The 16,826-nt window shown below is 37.3% G+C and overlaps 1 protein-coding gene across 1 annotated transcript in view; it reads left to right on the top strand.

Moving 5' to 3' along the window:
- The window catches only part of MTA3 (metastasis associated 1 family member 3), a 138,143-nt gene that overhangs the window by 81,084 nt on the left and 40,233 nt on the right, over positions 1-16,826 (top strand). The window contains exons 11-14 of the mRNA XM_081942716.1: positions 1,268-1,326; positions 3,066-3,190; positions 3,517-3,668; positions 4,635-4,857. Of these exons, the coding sequence (XP_081798842.1) occupies positions 1,268-1,326; positions 3,066-3,190; positions 3,517-3,668; positions 4,635-4,857 (559 nt within the window). The remainder of the gene's footprint in view (positions 1-1,267; positions 1,327-3,065; positions 3,191-3,516; positions 3,669-4,634; positions 4,858-16,826) is intronic.

Below are 16,826 nucleotides of genomic sequence, written 5' to 3' on the forward strand. Positions count from 1 at the left end.
AAGCCTTGCCACATTTTTCGCGTGGACAAAAATATAAGCCCACCCCCGAAAATAAACCTCCTGGACAACTCCCCCCTCCGGCCAGGCAGAGCACCGCTCACTGACCAAGCGTTATCCTGAAAGCGCCAAGTCGCAGGAGCCGGGGGAGCGCTCACATTGCTTGCCGCCTTTGGGATACCTCTAGGATGGGGAGTGGTGTTCTGCCTGGCCGGAAGGGAGAGTTGCCAGGCAGCTGCTCCCTTATGAACTGGCTCCTGAAGAGCTGGGCACAGCCTCAGGGGCGAAGCAGCCATGAGGTAACCATGCTCACGAGTATCCGCCTGGCAAATCCCCTCTCCAGCCGGGCAGAGCACCATTCACTGACCTAGGGGCTATCCCTAAGGTGCCAAGCCATGTGCCGCTCTGCCCACCCCCCAGCTCCCGCGGCTTGCCACATTTGGGATACCCCCTGCATGGAGCTCTGCCCGGCTGGAGAGGGGGGTGGCATGAGCGCTTGTTCCGCCCGCAGCCTCACCAAGCCCTTGCGCAGCTCTCCCAGGGCACTGTCGCTGGCCGCCGCCACCCGCTCTGAGCATAACTTCCAAACTCCAAAACTCGGGGCTGAGTCTTCCAGCATCGGCTGCTCTGGGAGTGCTGTCTATGGTGGAAGACACTCTGTCCGGCAGCCGGCCCACCATAGAAAGCACTCCTAGAGCGGCCGATGCTAGAAGACTCAGTCCCGAATTTTGGAGTTTGGAAGTTAGCTCGGAGCGGGGTGGCAGCGGTCAGCGGCGGTGCCCTGGGAGAACTGCGCAAGGGCTTGGTGAGGCTGCGGGCGGAACATGCACTCATGCAGCTCCCCTCTCCAGCTGGGCAGAGCTCCATGCACTGACCTAGGGGGTATCCTGAATGTGCCAAGCCGCGGGAGCTGGGGGGGCGGGCAGAGCGCCACATGGCTTGGCACCTTAGGGATACCCCCTAGGTCAGTGAATGGCGCTCTGCCCAGCTGGAGAGGGGATTTGCCGGCGGCTGCTCGTGAGCATGGTTACCTCATGGCTGCTTCGCCCCTGAGGCTGTGTCCGGCTCTTCGCGAGCCAGTTCACAAGGGAGCAACCGCCCGGCATCCCCAAAACAATAAGCCCTCCCTGATAATAAGCCCAAGGCCATATTTCGTGGGGCAAAAGAAAATAAGCCCCTGTCGTATTTTCGGGGAAACACTGTAATATTTTGCACAACATTGTAATGTTAACATTGTGTTATGCACTAAATTATTCATCTTTTCTATTAGAAACGTCTAAAAGCTGCTGAAGCAGAGAGTAAACTGAAACAAGTTTACATACCAACTTAGTAAGTATAACAAACACTAATACTTTTATTTTAAAATTAATTTCAGTGTATAGATAACAAATCTCAGTTTTTTTATTGAAGAAGCAAAGAATATGCGTTGATAAAACTCTATTTTGACTCAGCATTCCATCCTTCTGAGGTTGGTAAAAGGAGGACCCAGGTTGTTGGGGGCAATATGCTGGCTCTATAAACCATGTAGAGTGGGCTGTAAAGCACTGTGAAGCAGTATATAAATCTAAGTGCTATTGCTATTTTAACATTTAACAAACTTTGGTAAAATTCAGTAAAACCCAGAATCATGTTTGACATTAATAAAATAAATTTTGACTACTAGGAAGTGCATCCATTCTATTCCTCCTTGAAGATAATTATATCCTTCTGGTGGCAACCTAGGAGGTTAAGAGTGGGGGCATAAGTTCTCCTCCATCCTCTTGAGACCAGTTCCAGTCAGTATTGGTGGCGAGTGAGGAGTATCCCTACTCCTCTGCTTTGCAGGGCTCCATAGGACTCCTCTGCTCCTATTTAATGTTTGTAGAAAGCTGCTTATTGAGGCCATTCATTAGTATGGGATTAAAATTATCTGTATGTTATTATGTCATTTATACACCTCTACTCTGGACTGTCCAAGGCTGTTGAGGCTCTTTTCCAGTGTCTGGAGGATTTGAGGGTCTGGCTAGGGAAAAACAGACTTTGTCTCCACCCTAACAAGATCAAGGGACTGTGAATTTAAGACTCCCACTCTCAGTCTAGAGATTTTCCACTGTTATCATAGGTTGAGTTAGTTAGAGTGGATATTTAAATTGAAGATCAGATGCCAGTTGGGGACCAAAAAGCCTTTGCACAAATCCTTTTTGTGTACCAGGTATGCCCACTCCTAGATTTGGTAGTATTGCTCAGTCATTCATGCCTTAGTCACTTCCTGGTTGAAATATTGCAGTGTAGTCTAGATCAGACTGCACTTGAAAAGCATTTTGGTCCCAAATGTCATACAGAAAATTATAGTATACCACAATGTGTATATGTAACATCATTTCTGCATGAGATACACTGGGTCCCACTAGGTTTTTGAATGTAATTCAGGATGCTAGATGATATCTTTAAAACCCTGCATGCTTATTTCTGGGACTTTCTGTTTCTTGTAGTCATCCAACTACTTAGTGGGAGTTACTTGAAGGTTTAGGGTGAAGTTCAGAATAATTGCTAGATGCCACTCTGAGGCATGGCTAGCTAGGGTATTCTGAAAGGTAAAGTCCACAGGTCTTAAAAGTTACCACTTTTAAATGCTCCTGCTTAATAGCATCAAATGCAGAATTTTTTTATAGCAATCACAAAACTTTCTTCTATAATAAATAGAACTTGGTTGTAACCAGTGTGGTAGTAAATTACAGCTTTTTGAGAAAAATCGCATTTTAAACATGTTTTGGCATTTTCATAGAAAATATATAGTAGCATTTACCTGTACTCTTGACAATTATATCAGCAGTAGAAATGTGTGGATCAATGATTTGGTTCCATTTGATGTGGCAAATCAAGTTGATTTAACACTTTAATTCAAACGTATTTGATTCAGATCATATTGATCATCTGAACCAAAGTCAGCTTTGTTCATGGCTCAGTTGAGTTGCTAACCAGCCTTTGAATCAAACTTTCACATAGCTCTTGTAGTTAGCTAAGAATTTGTTTAAAAATGTTTCTGTCATATAGCTCATGCAATTAATGCATGTGTGATCATTTTAAAGCAACAAACCGAATCCCAGTCAGATATCCAGCAATAATGGAAAACCAGGCGCCATGAATGGGGCAGTTGGAGCATCACACCAGACTCAGAACTCACTAATAGGCCGTGCTTGTGAAAGTTGCTACAGTAAGTAAAAGTGTGCATGTGTCTGTGTGCGTGTGCATGCATGTCCTCAGAGATGTGTATGGAACCCTTTCTTCTGGAAGGAGCTTCCTCATAAAAGGGAGAATGTGAAGTGAATGGAGAAATCGAGTCACTAAAAGTTCTATATGTATATCATTCATCAAGAGTTTTAAGGATGAATATATCATTTGTAAAAAGAGAGTGCAATTAGTCTATGCTATTTTTGAAAAAATATACTGTCACCCTGTGCCTCTATATTTATGTGTAAATATATTAGTAAATATTTATCCTACATAGATTGACTAGATTTCATTTTCTTCTTCTTTTAGTTACACAGTCGCATCAATGGTATTCCTGGGGTCCACCCAACATGCAGTGTAGATTATGTGCACCATGTTGGATTTATTGGAAAAAGTATGGTGGTCTTAAAATGCCAACTCTAACAAATGAAGATAGATTTTCACCCAATCAAACCACAGAGGTAATGCTTCGTTGTTGTTAGTACTTGGCATCTTTGCTGTTTTATCTTAATTCATGTGCTTCGTTTTCCTTAGTAAAGATACAGTGTACATTTTAAATATATATTTAAATCATTGTATGACTTACTCAGCTAACTTTTACAAGTTTTGTGTATGCTACTAAGTTACAGTATTTCCCAATTTAATGCTTACCAAATATGATGGAATTATATCTACATCGTAGTAGTTATGTATGTATTTAGGGAGATAACTTCCTTGAATAATTTCCTTCTTGCACTTCCCATTTACTTGGCCAGCCATGCTGCACCCACATTCCATTCCCAATTCTGTCTTGCCTGTTTTCCTCCTGATACAATTCCAGATCATCAGTCTCAATTCTGACTCCTCTTCCTCCAGCTTGGCTGTCCTGATAGGTTTTCATCATGTATCTTGCCTAGTAGGAAAATGAAGGTGTCTTATTCTTCAGCCACAGCAATATGTACATCCAAGAGGCCATGGCTAAAGAAGAGGTAGGTGATAGAAGAGCAGGGAGCAAGAACATTGGAACTTCCTGTTGGATATTGCAAAGCGTCCACTCAGCCTGAGCCTGACTCTTGTAAAGCCCCTTTCTATGGAATGAACTTTTAGGTTTGTTCTTGATCATTTCAGAGGTCCAGCACAGACAGAGATCAATGCATAGATGGGATTCCAGATAGAAATGTGTTTACATTCAATGTCATTGTTATTGTTGTTACTGTTATTTTCCTTTTGTTATTTATTAAATGTATATGTCACCAATCTCCCAACAATCTCTTGGCAGTTATAGACCAAAAATATTAAAAACAAGAAAGAAATACAATGATAGACCAAAAAAAATGAAGATTTATTGATTGATTGATTTGATTTGATTTGATTTGTATAATTGCCCATCTAAAACCACTGACTTTGGGTGGCACTGTGGTTATTATTGTTATTCTTATTTCTTTCAGGATTCGTGTGTCCGAACACATATGTCAAGACAAGCAACCCAGGGCATACCAGTCCGGAACACTGGTAGTCCAAAATCTGCAGTGAAGACACGTCAATCTTTCTTTCTTCATACTACGTATTTGACTAAACTTGCCCGCCAGGTTTGCAGAAATACCTTACAACTGAAGCGAGCTGCAAGAAGACCTTTTGCCCTTATTAACTGTGCTGCCATTAGGGCAGAATGTAAGATGTTTCTAAATTCTTAGTTTAATATGTCATTATTCCAACCACTTTCTGTTGTCTTTTTTTGTCCATTATTATTATTATTAATATTATTTTGGCAATAAACATATTTCTGTCTGTATTCCCTTTGTGTTAATTTTATTTTCATTTGTCTTGTCACCAAAGAAAGTTTTCTAAAACTAATGTAAAATTATAGAAAAAAATAAATTTATTACTTACTGAATAATAAAATAGGTTTCTTAAGCAAATAATGGGCAGACTATCCTAGATTTGTGCACCTGCTTCAGATACTTTTGCCATGTATTGCCTTTAATTTTTCAGTATTTATCTGGTGGAAAACAGGCTCACAAACTATTTCTTGGTATAGTATGGAGATTGATTAAATTGATTGTAGATCCAAACATGGCCGATTGAAATTACATTTTAAAAATCCAATTAGTTTAAGAATGAATATTAATATTCATCGACAATATTCAGATAATGGCACTGCACTTTATCTTTGGTAAATGACCTTCTCTACTGGAACAGCATGAAAGCAGGTGCAGAAGACTTTTTGAAAGACATATACTAAGACAAATTTCAGGATAATTTTATGAGTTGTCCTAATGGCCATTTCATCACAACTATTTTTGAGGTAGCTGTAGGTTCTTGTCACTTGTGTAATGACAGTAGCAAAAACGTAGGACCCCTGTCACATAAGACATCCCTAAGGTGAATCCTTTCCTTTTTGTACATTTTGTGCTTCTCAGTTCACTTCCTCATCATTGGTCAGCTAATTGTTGTCATATGATTCTCACATTTATGAGTGATAGACAAGGGAGTCAAAATGGAGTGCATTTTTTTCAGTATCATTTTACTGGAAAGTGACTGAATAGACAGAGTTGCTGGTTTATATGATTTTTAACATTTTATTTTAATCATAAATTTTATGTGGTCACTCATCTCACAAATAAGTGACTCTGTGGTGTACAGCAATGCTAAAAACAGTGTATACCAAACTAGGGAGGGAAGTTATTCCATAAAATGGGCCACCCCAGCAGAAAAGGCGCACTGCCTAGGTCTTGCCAACTGTAGCTCCTTAGCCGGTGAGAGCCACAGCATACCCTTTCTGCTGGATCTGGTAAGATGGGTAGATGAGGGAGCCACAATATCTCATATAACCCAGTCCCATGCCATCTAGGGCTTTAAAGGTCAAAAAAAGTATATTGAATTGGACCAAGAAACAGACTGGTAACCAGTGCAGCTTGTGGAGCAGAGGTGTAATATGTGTTCTAGAAAAACTGGTACCTATGCTGCTGCATTTTGCATTCGCTGAAGCTTATGGAAGGTCTTCAAGGGCAGTCCCGTGTACAGTGCATTAAAATGGTCTGGCTGGGAGGTAACTAGAGTTATTTATAAAATGTGAATGTTTTGATATGTTAAAATTTGCCTCTGTTTTGCAAATTGAGAGTTGAAGCAAAGGGGATAAAATAGTATTTTAATAGTTGAACACTTTTCGGGGGGGGGGGGGAATTTAAAGACTCTTCCATATTATTTTTAAGCCATTCTTCATGCGTTTATTTCTTTTCACAAAACATAGCTCTCACACTTTTTTCATTTATTTAAATTTTTCATTGATAGCTTTGCTTTTAAAGTGGGTAACACTTTTATGTAATATAATCCTTTTCTATTGCGAAAAAGATAGAATTAATTCTAGGCATACAATAAATAACACAACCATGTGGTACATTAGTGAATATGAGACAGGAGGGAGAGATTCCTTGACCCAAAGTCTGTTCCTTGTCTCTAAGCAGATATACAGGGTTTTCTGACACCTCTACTTATGGTTTATGGTTCTTCAAAACCAGGTTAACTTATATCCAGTGGGATGTGAACAGTAGTGCCCAAATGAACTAGTAATAAACTGCTATACAATATATAGAGTAGTTTGTAAACATTAATTTATATAATTCATTTTAAGTTATTTGTACTATTAATATTCTTAGAAGAGCTGGGTTAGACTATTTTAGTTGGATCCATTTCTCTATAGAGATTTGGACCTTAATGACTTGTGCAATGTGACAAGCATCCATCACAAATGAACATACATTCGGACATCTTAAAAATGTTAAGCTCTTAAATATTTTATACACCATGATATAATGAGAGATAGATTGTAAATAATATGCAATATTATTTAACCTGTTACAATTTATTTGATAATTCATGTTCTATTTCTTTATTTTTTCTTAATTGCGGATACTTGCACGCAAAATCAGTCTTACTAATTCGTGACAGCTTAATTATACCATGTGATCAAATCGCATCACTAGCACATTGAGGATGATCAAATTTTGAGAACCTAAAAGTATGTAAGTTTAGTTTGCATGTCATTTAGTTACACCATTTTCCTCTGGTTCCATGATTTTATTGGGCTTTCTGCAGAATAGTGCAGTCTTTTTTTTTTTACTATTACATCTGCAAAGGGAAATAAAAGTATACTGTTAAGGCAATCATAATGTCTGGTGCTCAAGGGAAATAATGAGTAAACATTCACAAGTTTGTTCCTCCAAAAATATTCGGTCTTGAAAAGCCATCTTCGAAAGCTTTACATACTTTAGATGTTGCTCTATAGTACTATCAAATTGAATCCTGAAGGTTTTGCTATTGACAAAAGATTTTAAATAGTTAATCTTGATCCAGCATCTGGAAGACTATAATATAAGAATTAGTGGCGTACAGTATATTTGGCTTCAATTACAAATTGCACCAATTGGTTTTGCAATGGTGGGAACTAGATATTCTGTTTAGATATCTTTTTAGATATGAAGATTTCTAAACATGGTGAAACAGGCTGGCTCCAGGTCAGCAAAGGGAACACCTTTGAGTAACCTTTCTTTAGGTATTGAAGCTACATCCTGGATATATATTGGAAGATGAGCATGGTTTTAAAATTGGAGGAACAAACAATAACTGCACTGTGCTGGTGATGCTACCCAGATAGATGGAAATAATATGATCTGAAAGCTCTAGTAATAGAAGTCAAGGAGCACAGTGAAAAAGGGAGTAAGATTAAATATAAACGTTAAGCCAATAACAATAAATGCGAGGCCAGTTTGTTGTGATGGTTAAGGCATCATGCTAGAAACCGCAAGACTGAGTTCTAGTCCCAGTTTAGGCACAAAGCTAGCTGGGTGACCTTCGGCCAATCCCTTTCTCTCGGTCCTCAGAAGCAGACAATGGCAAGACATTTGAAATCTTGCCAAGAAAATTGCAGGGACTTTTCTAGGCAGTTGTCAGGGGTCAAGGCTGACTGGAAGGCACCAACACACAGTGATAGTATAGCAAGCAGTCTTAGAATTGACAAGATACTGAAGTGGTGGATAGTTTGTGTCTTTTAGGATCAACTATAAAAGAGTCAGATGTCAAGAAATATGTTGCAGATTAACTGTAGGGTGCCAGATCTTGCATAGTCAAATACTGTGATGAGTCTATCTTCACAGAAAAGAATCAGGCAATGAAACTCTTCAATGAAAATGGTAATTGCCCTTTTAAAAAAACAGGATAAAAAGAGAGTTGACATTTTTGAACTTTGATGTTAGAGAAGACTCCTAAGAATTGGATGGATAATTGAGAAAAAAATGATTGTAGAATAAATCAATCCAGAATTCTCACTTGAACAAATCTTCAGGCTCAATTACTGTATTTTGCATACATTATGCAAAAGCCTAGCCTCTATAATTCTGGAAAAGGTGGAAGGAAAAAAAAATAGAACAGATGACCATTAGCAAGTGGATAGCAACAGGTACACTCTCGAAGAGCCCAAAAGACCAGATTTGGGATAGATCACCCCAGAGAAGGTCTATCTCCATGTTTGCTAAGCATTGTCACTCATTTAGTGGCACATAATCAAGACTACAGAGCTAAAAAGAATTTGGCTGCTCAGGAATTTGCACAAACGGAACGGCCTTGGGAATTTCTAGTTACTAGGAAAGTGTTAACATTGAGCTATGATCTGTGATTCTCACTGAATCAACCATGGAGCAGAAATCTCCCTGTGTAATACAGTGGTGTTGAAAACGCCATTCTTTGCTATTCATATACCTTTACTTACATCTTTTTCCCATTCATTCTTTTAATGTGTGTTGCCAAGGAACCTCCATGAGCTTGTAAAATGTCAAAATGAAGAATTAGTTGAAAATGAAGATAAGGAACAGTAATAACATGCAGAGCACCTTCAGATGAATAGCAGGCAAGCGGAAATGAAGAAGGTCAAACTAGTGGAATAAGTTAGCAGTGGAAATAATTTAGTTTGCCAATTTTCAACATAAAATTGATCTATAATGAAGTTTATTACATTTGAGAGTAAAGACAGTTGCATACTAATGTGTTTTTTAAAGCTTTTTTAAGAGCGTTCTCATAGTCTTAAGTATATGTTTGAAGATAAGCTTTTGCAAATGATTAAAAATGCCTGCAGAAATCCTGGATCCTTCAGAAAAAAACTACTAACTTTGCAACTAAAATATATTCAAAAAATATCTCAAAAATATTAAACATAAGGATTACTCTTTGCATCTTAGGCTGTTTGTACATGTAACTATTTGCACAAGCTTTTATGAAATAATAATATAACATTATTCTAACTATTAAACTTTTTGCAGCAATGACATCATAGTGCAATATGACACTGCATAATCACCTATATCCCAAATTTTTATCTTCTCTGTGTGTAACACTGGACAGAAATCAGGTTGCTTAGAACAGCATTTTTCAAACTTGTAAACTTTAAGATGCATGGACTTCAACTACCCAGAATTTAAGAAGTCCGCACATCTCAAAATTGCCAAGTTGGAAACAACATTACAGATGTTGATATCATGGCTGATACCAATGGTACCATGAATAACTGAGGAATGTCCACAAGGGGATTGTTGCTTTTAAAATATTGTAAATGTTTTTACTCTCCAGAGAAATTGATGACAAAAATATGTTTGAATCCAGTGTTTAAATAATATATGAGGGGAATGGGAGAAATTCTTTGCTGCTATTCTTGTATTTAACTGCAGGGCTTTTAGCTGTAATTTCTCAAATGCACTTGCGTGCGCGCACACACACACAGACTAATGGATGAACAAATAATACTTAAAAAATAACAAATAACAAAAGAGGAAACTGGTATAAACTTGAATTAGACCACACGTAGGGCAGATTAACTATTGTTATACTAGAAAAAGTTAATTTGATATTCAATGATAACAGTTTAGAACTTTCAACATCAGTTATTAATTAGACTTTTCTATTTCCAGGAACTTAATATTTATGTTGGGCCATTTCTGGCTCAACAATAACTCAAAATGATTTGCCACTCCCACATTTCAAATGTTTTCATAACTTAATGGAACTTCCATCAGAATAGATATATAACAGTGAGAATTGCACAAAAAATGGGCTATGCTTAGTTTGGTTAAAAGAAAAATGTGGAAAAATTTTGTCTGCCATGTGATCATTTCACATAAATACATTTTCAGCAAAGCCATTAAAAATACTATCTAGTTTTCCTAGATTTGTCATCTTGCCATCTATAAAGCAAATGAACATGGGTGTGAAGATTAGATTTTTGCAAAGCATTTGTAATCTTGAATTGCTTTCGAACTGTCCAGTCTTTCAAAATAATGTGTGCATGAAATTTGGAGAAAGCACTCTAGAGGCAGGAGGGGGCATGAGTATAAATATTAAAAATAGGGCAATAAGAATAACTCCTGTATAAATGTGCCTTCTATAGATAACACATTTGGAGACAGATGAATGTAGTTATCCCACATGCAGTAATGGACTTTTCATAAGTCCTTACAACATTTCTTTTGGGGTAGAAGGAGGGTGAGTATATGGGGGGAGTTTGGGATGTTGCTTTATAAAGCAGAAAAGTACATGACCTTGTGAATATCTACTTGGAAATCTTGACTGTGACTATGTGCCATTAAGTCATCTTTGACTCTTAGCGATCTCACAGATTTCCTTCGTGATAATCTGTTCCTAACCTGATCTTTTAGATCTCCCAATGGTGCCCTCATCACTACTGCAACCGAATCCATCCACCTTGCTGCCAGTCATCCTCTCCCCCCCCCCTTTTCACCTTTCCCATCTTCAGAACCTTTTCCTGAAACTTGGAAATCTACTAACAACAGCAAAAAACAAATGGGATTGAATACAATTTTCAAGCAAAGTAAATGTTCCGAGTGACCCTAGTCAGATTTCAGAGAACTAGAAACAGGTTTTCTACATTTTGATTGATTGAAAGGTGCAGGTATTTTCCTAGACAGAAATAATTGAGGTGCCCTGACTTAGAGGAAAAAGCCAGTCAAATGTAATAGAGTGGTGGAGATACTTTGGGCAGAGGGAAATCTTTATTGTACAAGGACTCTTGTAAAAAATCGCAGTACAGCTAGGGGCCAGGGTTTTTAGGATAATCAACGAGGTAATTATTTAAGTTCTTCAGCCCCAATTTGGGATTAAATGAATTTGGCATCCAAGAAAATTCAGTGCTTCAATATTGAGTAGAAACAGAAATGGAAAGTTGGAAGATCAATAGGAAAGCTACAGCAAAGGCAGAACATGATTCCTGTTTGAAACTGCATGAGTAAAAAAAACAATTTTGATTCTTATTAGTTTGATGAAAAATGACAAGAAAGAATTTCAAACTGAATTTATCCTGGGTGGAAAAGAGGTTGTGCAGTATTTTAAGATGCTGAACACCATTTTAAGGCACTGGATTGAGAGAAAAAATGGGGGAAAGTATCTAAAATGTAATTAACTCTAGATGCATGCTGAAAGAATGTTATGATTGTAAACAAAGCAACTAAAAGTCAAATTTTGGAAATGAATAAAGAAGAATTCCAAAGATGGATGAACTTGTGTGTTAGCAGATTATTCTCAACTCTGTTAAACTCATAGAACATATTTCATTTTCTCCCTTGTAGAGAAATCCATTACTACAGCATCCTCACCTAGTCTCTGTCTAAGCACTTCAAACAAAAGCAAGACAGTTTGCTTCATTGTTGAGCAGCTTTTACTGTTGGGAAAATGTTGCTATCTTCTGCCCTCCCCATCCCATGAATGTAGGGTTACGATTAGATGATGCTCAATACATTCTTACTAGATAATTGTCTAATCACGTAGATTTTATCAATATTTTTAATTATTTTATCTAGAAATGAAGACTTAACAAGATCCTATAGTAAATTCCTTTTCTAATTTATTTATTAATCGGGAATAATTATTGGGGATAAGGGTCAGGAAAAGAGAAACAGAAAAAAAGGAAAGGAGAATATAAAATAACATTCTGAACCATTTGGGATTCATACATTTCAAATCTGTCCATTGCCTGATTTTCCAAATATGTTCTTATGCTGATGTTATAAAGTGGGGAAAAACTGTACCAAAGTTCATGTAAGCTATATAGATGTATTATGTATTTGTTTCAATATTTAAATGGAAAAAATAAGTATTATAAGCTTATGAATGAATTCAGTTATTGATTTTATGCTGAATGCCCTACAGTTTTTTTTTTTAATTTCTCTTAACAAATTGTGTCCTGGCATACAAAAGTTTCAAACCTTTAAAATATGCAGTTCAGATAAATTATTTTTCTCGGTTGTATCTCTGGTTTCTAGAGAATTTGGAGTGCTATTATTTTTCATATGCTAAATTAATGAAGTAGGAAATTTATAATCTTGCTTCTCTGCTTGTGAATTTCTACTGAAGCAAAATTGGCTTACACTATGTTCTTTTTATCTGAATTTAAAAACAAATAGCAGATTGAGTAGGAGATAGGTTGATAGAATTAGATTAAAAATGCTTGGGGCAAACTATTCAGTTTTGAGTTCCCATGTTTTAGTGCATCAAAAGCATAATAAATGGGCCATTCCTAAAAGTTAAAGAAATCAGTCTTAACAATATGCATATTACTTGCATAAGAACTCATCCATTATTTAATTCCATAGTTAGGTGAATTAAATGCATTCTCAGATCCAGTAAGCCTGACTTATCAGAAACCAGCTTCTTATTACCCAATACTTTAAAAGTTTCTCTCCTTGCATAGCAATTAAAAATAAAAATAAGGTTATATAGTTACATGCATTATTTGGGTTTGGTAAGTGGAAAGATGTTAAATTTCATTTGGTATGGCATTATAGAGGATCAAAAAACTTTTGAAAGTTATTTACATCTATTCAGATTTAAAAATCCTCTTCCACCAAAATTTTGTACTTTGAAAAATGTTAGAATGTCTTGATATTTTTAGTACTATGTGCTACACTTTTCAGTGCCTTCAATATTTGCTTTGAACAGGCTTCAGACTTTGCTGGGATCTTAATATTCCTGAATACAAAAGTCACTTTCCTGATACATATCTGGGCAACAGTACCCATATTTCTCCCTAATATCTTTTTAATGGACATTTTTCAATATCGTTTTCATGTACTGACATTATTTTATCATTGCTTATGTTGAAAGCTGCTTCTAGATGCTTTGGCATAGAAGATCAATTAATAATAATTTTGAATGTATTCATGTATTCATTCCCAAACCAGGTACCCTCTAATTCATTCCCAAATCTGGTACCTTTCTCCTCAGAAAGAACGAGCTCATCTAACTGAAAAACAAGGCTAACTGAAGTGAAAAATAACAGAGCATCTAAAACCCCACAAAATAAGAGAATAAGGTTGCCTGCATTGAAGCTTGTTCTAAAAAAAAATTGGGTACAACTTTTAAAACATGCCAATACTGTAATAGTGAATATAAGCACCAGCTCACTGCAAGAAATTAACCGACTGAAATACAGCACTGCTGCAGTCATAAGTGAAGACCTCGGATGCAAAATCAACAGAGAAACATGGCTAAACAACCCATCCCAAAATGGAAGATCAGGTTGGAAAATAAGATCAGCAATGTAAGCTCAGGTGCAAACAAGATAGAACAGATGAAAGAAGAATAAGAAGATCAATGAATACCTGACAAATATCATCTAGAAAAGGAACCACTAAAAACAGGAAAGCAGCAAATAACCGGTATAGCCAAGAAGATCAGCAGATATGAAGCTCAAATTGCACACTACAGGCAGAATCACTAGTTTTAGCTGAATCAGAAACATTTCTCCCAATCCATCAGTGGAGGAGAAGCTGCGATGACCAGCTAACATCTATAACAAATAAGAAATTGTGCAGTTCCGGGAACAAGTTTGGGAATACCCCCAAAAAAATTCAACAAGAATGCAGCTTAGCTAAAAAGAAGTTGGATAGGAATAAAAATAAACTGAAATGAAATAACTTGTAATAACAGCAGAAATGGTGGAGAAAAGGGCAAGAAAGATCAACAATTGGTCGGCATCAGGTGTAGATAAACAGCATGAAGCATCTGATTGGTCAGCACCTACTCATAGCCAAGCAAATTAACATCATACGTCAAAAAAGTGAATCTGAAGAATGGCTAACATCTGGCAAAACTTATCTGATAATGAAAGAGCTAACAAAGGGCATAAGCAGGTACTAGAGGTAAATTACTTACCAACAACTTTAAAATTGCTAACTGATGTTGTATTTGAGGTAGTCTGACAGCATCTGGTTGAAAAGAAGGGCTTTCCATCACAGCAGGAAAAAAAACTGACCAAATAGCAAAGGAAGAGGAGATTGTAACTCTGCCACATGATTGGCTAGTTAAGTGCCAAGAAATAACAGTAGAAACATCAAATGCTTCAGGCAAAAATCAATGGCACAATAGAAGATACGGTTGCTGATCAATGATCACAGTGGAATCACTGCTCAACACTACCTAAATACGCAGCTTAGTATTGCAATGGAGTTTGGACTTGACAAATATGCCACTCTCACCATCATTAGAAAAAATAGTGAAAACTGAAGGAGTGTGCTATGGAATGTGTTATGCGCTATGTGCTATGGAAATAATTTGATGTCTGGATGAAGTTCATCACTACATATACATGGACATCCTCCAAACTGATAATATAAAGCACACTGAAGTCAAGAAGAACTGAATAAATCATGAGAGTGAATAAGATCTCCAAGTCCATACTCAATAGCGTAAATACCCTGAAAGTGATTAATACTTGCACAATTCCAGTCATTAGATACTGTATATAGCTGGAATAGTGGACTGGGCTCAAGCAGAACTAAAAGCCTTGAATAGGAAGAACAAAAATAACAATAACAATCATTCCCATCTAATGATGTTGACAGACTCCACTTAACAAGAAGCATGGGTGTGGAATGTTGGAAGTGCACCAAACAATTGATGAACAAAAAATTGGCATTGGAAGAATATCTGAAGGGCACAAAGAAGATGCACTGAAGCTAATACAATATGAAGATTTACTGAATACTGAACAGAACAAACTGGCCTACAATACCAAATGAAGAACAGAAAAGAGACATGACAAGTCAAAATATTATATGAACCAGTACACAGTGGTGTACTGCGCATGCACAGAAGCGTCCGGGTGGGTGGGCAGAGCCTCCCACCGCCGCCACTACACACACACACACACACACACACACACACACACACAGAGGTAAGCAGACTACAACAAGACCTGACAATGGCTAAGAACAGGAAAGTTGAAGAAAGAGGCAGAGGGGTTAATTCTGACTTCGCAAGATCAAATACAAACAAAACCAGAATCGAAAAGACATAAATAGATAGCAAATGTCACCTCTGCAAAGAAGATGAAGAAACAGTGGATCATCTAGTTAGCTACTTCAATAAGATCACAAAGATGATTACAAATAATGTCATGACAACGTAGCAACAATGGTGCGTTGGAAGATTTGCAAGAATCTGCCTGACCTAGGTCCTTGGGAAGAAATCAATAGGTGGATTAAAATGCCAAATTTAAAATGCCAGTTTAAACATCTGGTTGAGTGAACAACTAATCATAATTTAAAAAATAGGAAGTGGTGACAACATCAAATAGATTTCTTAAGCTCAAAGAGGTGGGGGGAGTACAAGAGAACTAATATCAGATCAGATGGTAAAAGTGACATTATTATGAATTATTCCTGTTTTTGTTCCATAATTGAGCCTTATTAGTGATATTGTGATAACATTCATATGCCACTGTATTTCAGTTCATGTGACAGCTAATTATGGAAAATTTCAGATAATTGGCCAGAGTTTTCCTCCTCCTCCTTCTCTTCCACCTGAATCTTTTATCAATATGGTATGTGTTGCTGATGATACATTTTGTCCTGGATCTAAAATGTTGCACCCATGTATTGTCTGGAACCAGATAGCAATTCATCCATCCTCTGTGTAATTTCTTTAATACAGTCATAACCAATATTTATAGTTCTGTAGCTAACCATTTTCATAATGTCTCCATATGCACAAAAAATAGTCATTTTCTCACTAGATCTTTTATATAAATAGTGGGATGCAAAATGTTTTATTTAAAGACTGTAAGATACTCATACATCACTATGTAGTTGGCTAAGGAAAGAAAATTACTTAGGTAGATCATGATTATGAGTGTTTCTGGAAGAAGTGGAACCCAGAGAATAGTTGGCATACCAATCAAGACAAAGGTAACCATCGATGGGTAACAGGAACTTGAACAGTACTGAGTCCTGCTCAATGAATTTCACTTTTACCACTAGAGTAGTTAAAGAATGTTGCCTCTGCAAAACTAACTGAAGCCTTAACACAGGTTGCCAAAATCTATAGCAGTGTGTCTCAACCTTGGCAGCTTGAAGATGTGTGGACTTCAAATTCCATATTTCTGGCAGTTGAAATCCACACATCTTCAAGCTGCCAAGGTTGAGAAACACCAATCGATAGTGTAGTCACCTGCAGGCTACCAAGATACAAATGGCACAGATGGAGGGCAAACAGGAAGTGTCTAAGAAAAGATGGGGTTTATTGTGATTCCCTGAGGCCACCCTATTTGGTCTGTCTGTTATATCATGGTAAGGCTGGAAGGT

Source organism: Natrix helvetica (genome assembly GCF_964273705.1).
Source record: "Natrix helvetica genome assembly, chromosome: 2".
In the NCBI taxonomy this organism is placed as follows: domain Eukaryota; kingdom Metazoa; phylum Chordata; class Lepidosauria; order Squamata; family Natricidae; genus Natrix; species Natrix helvetica.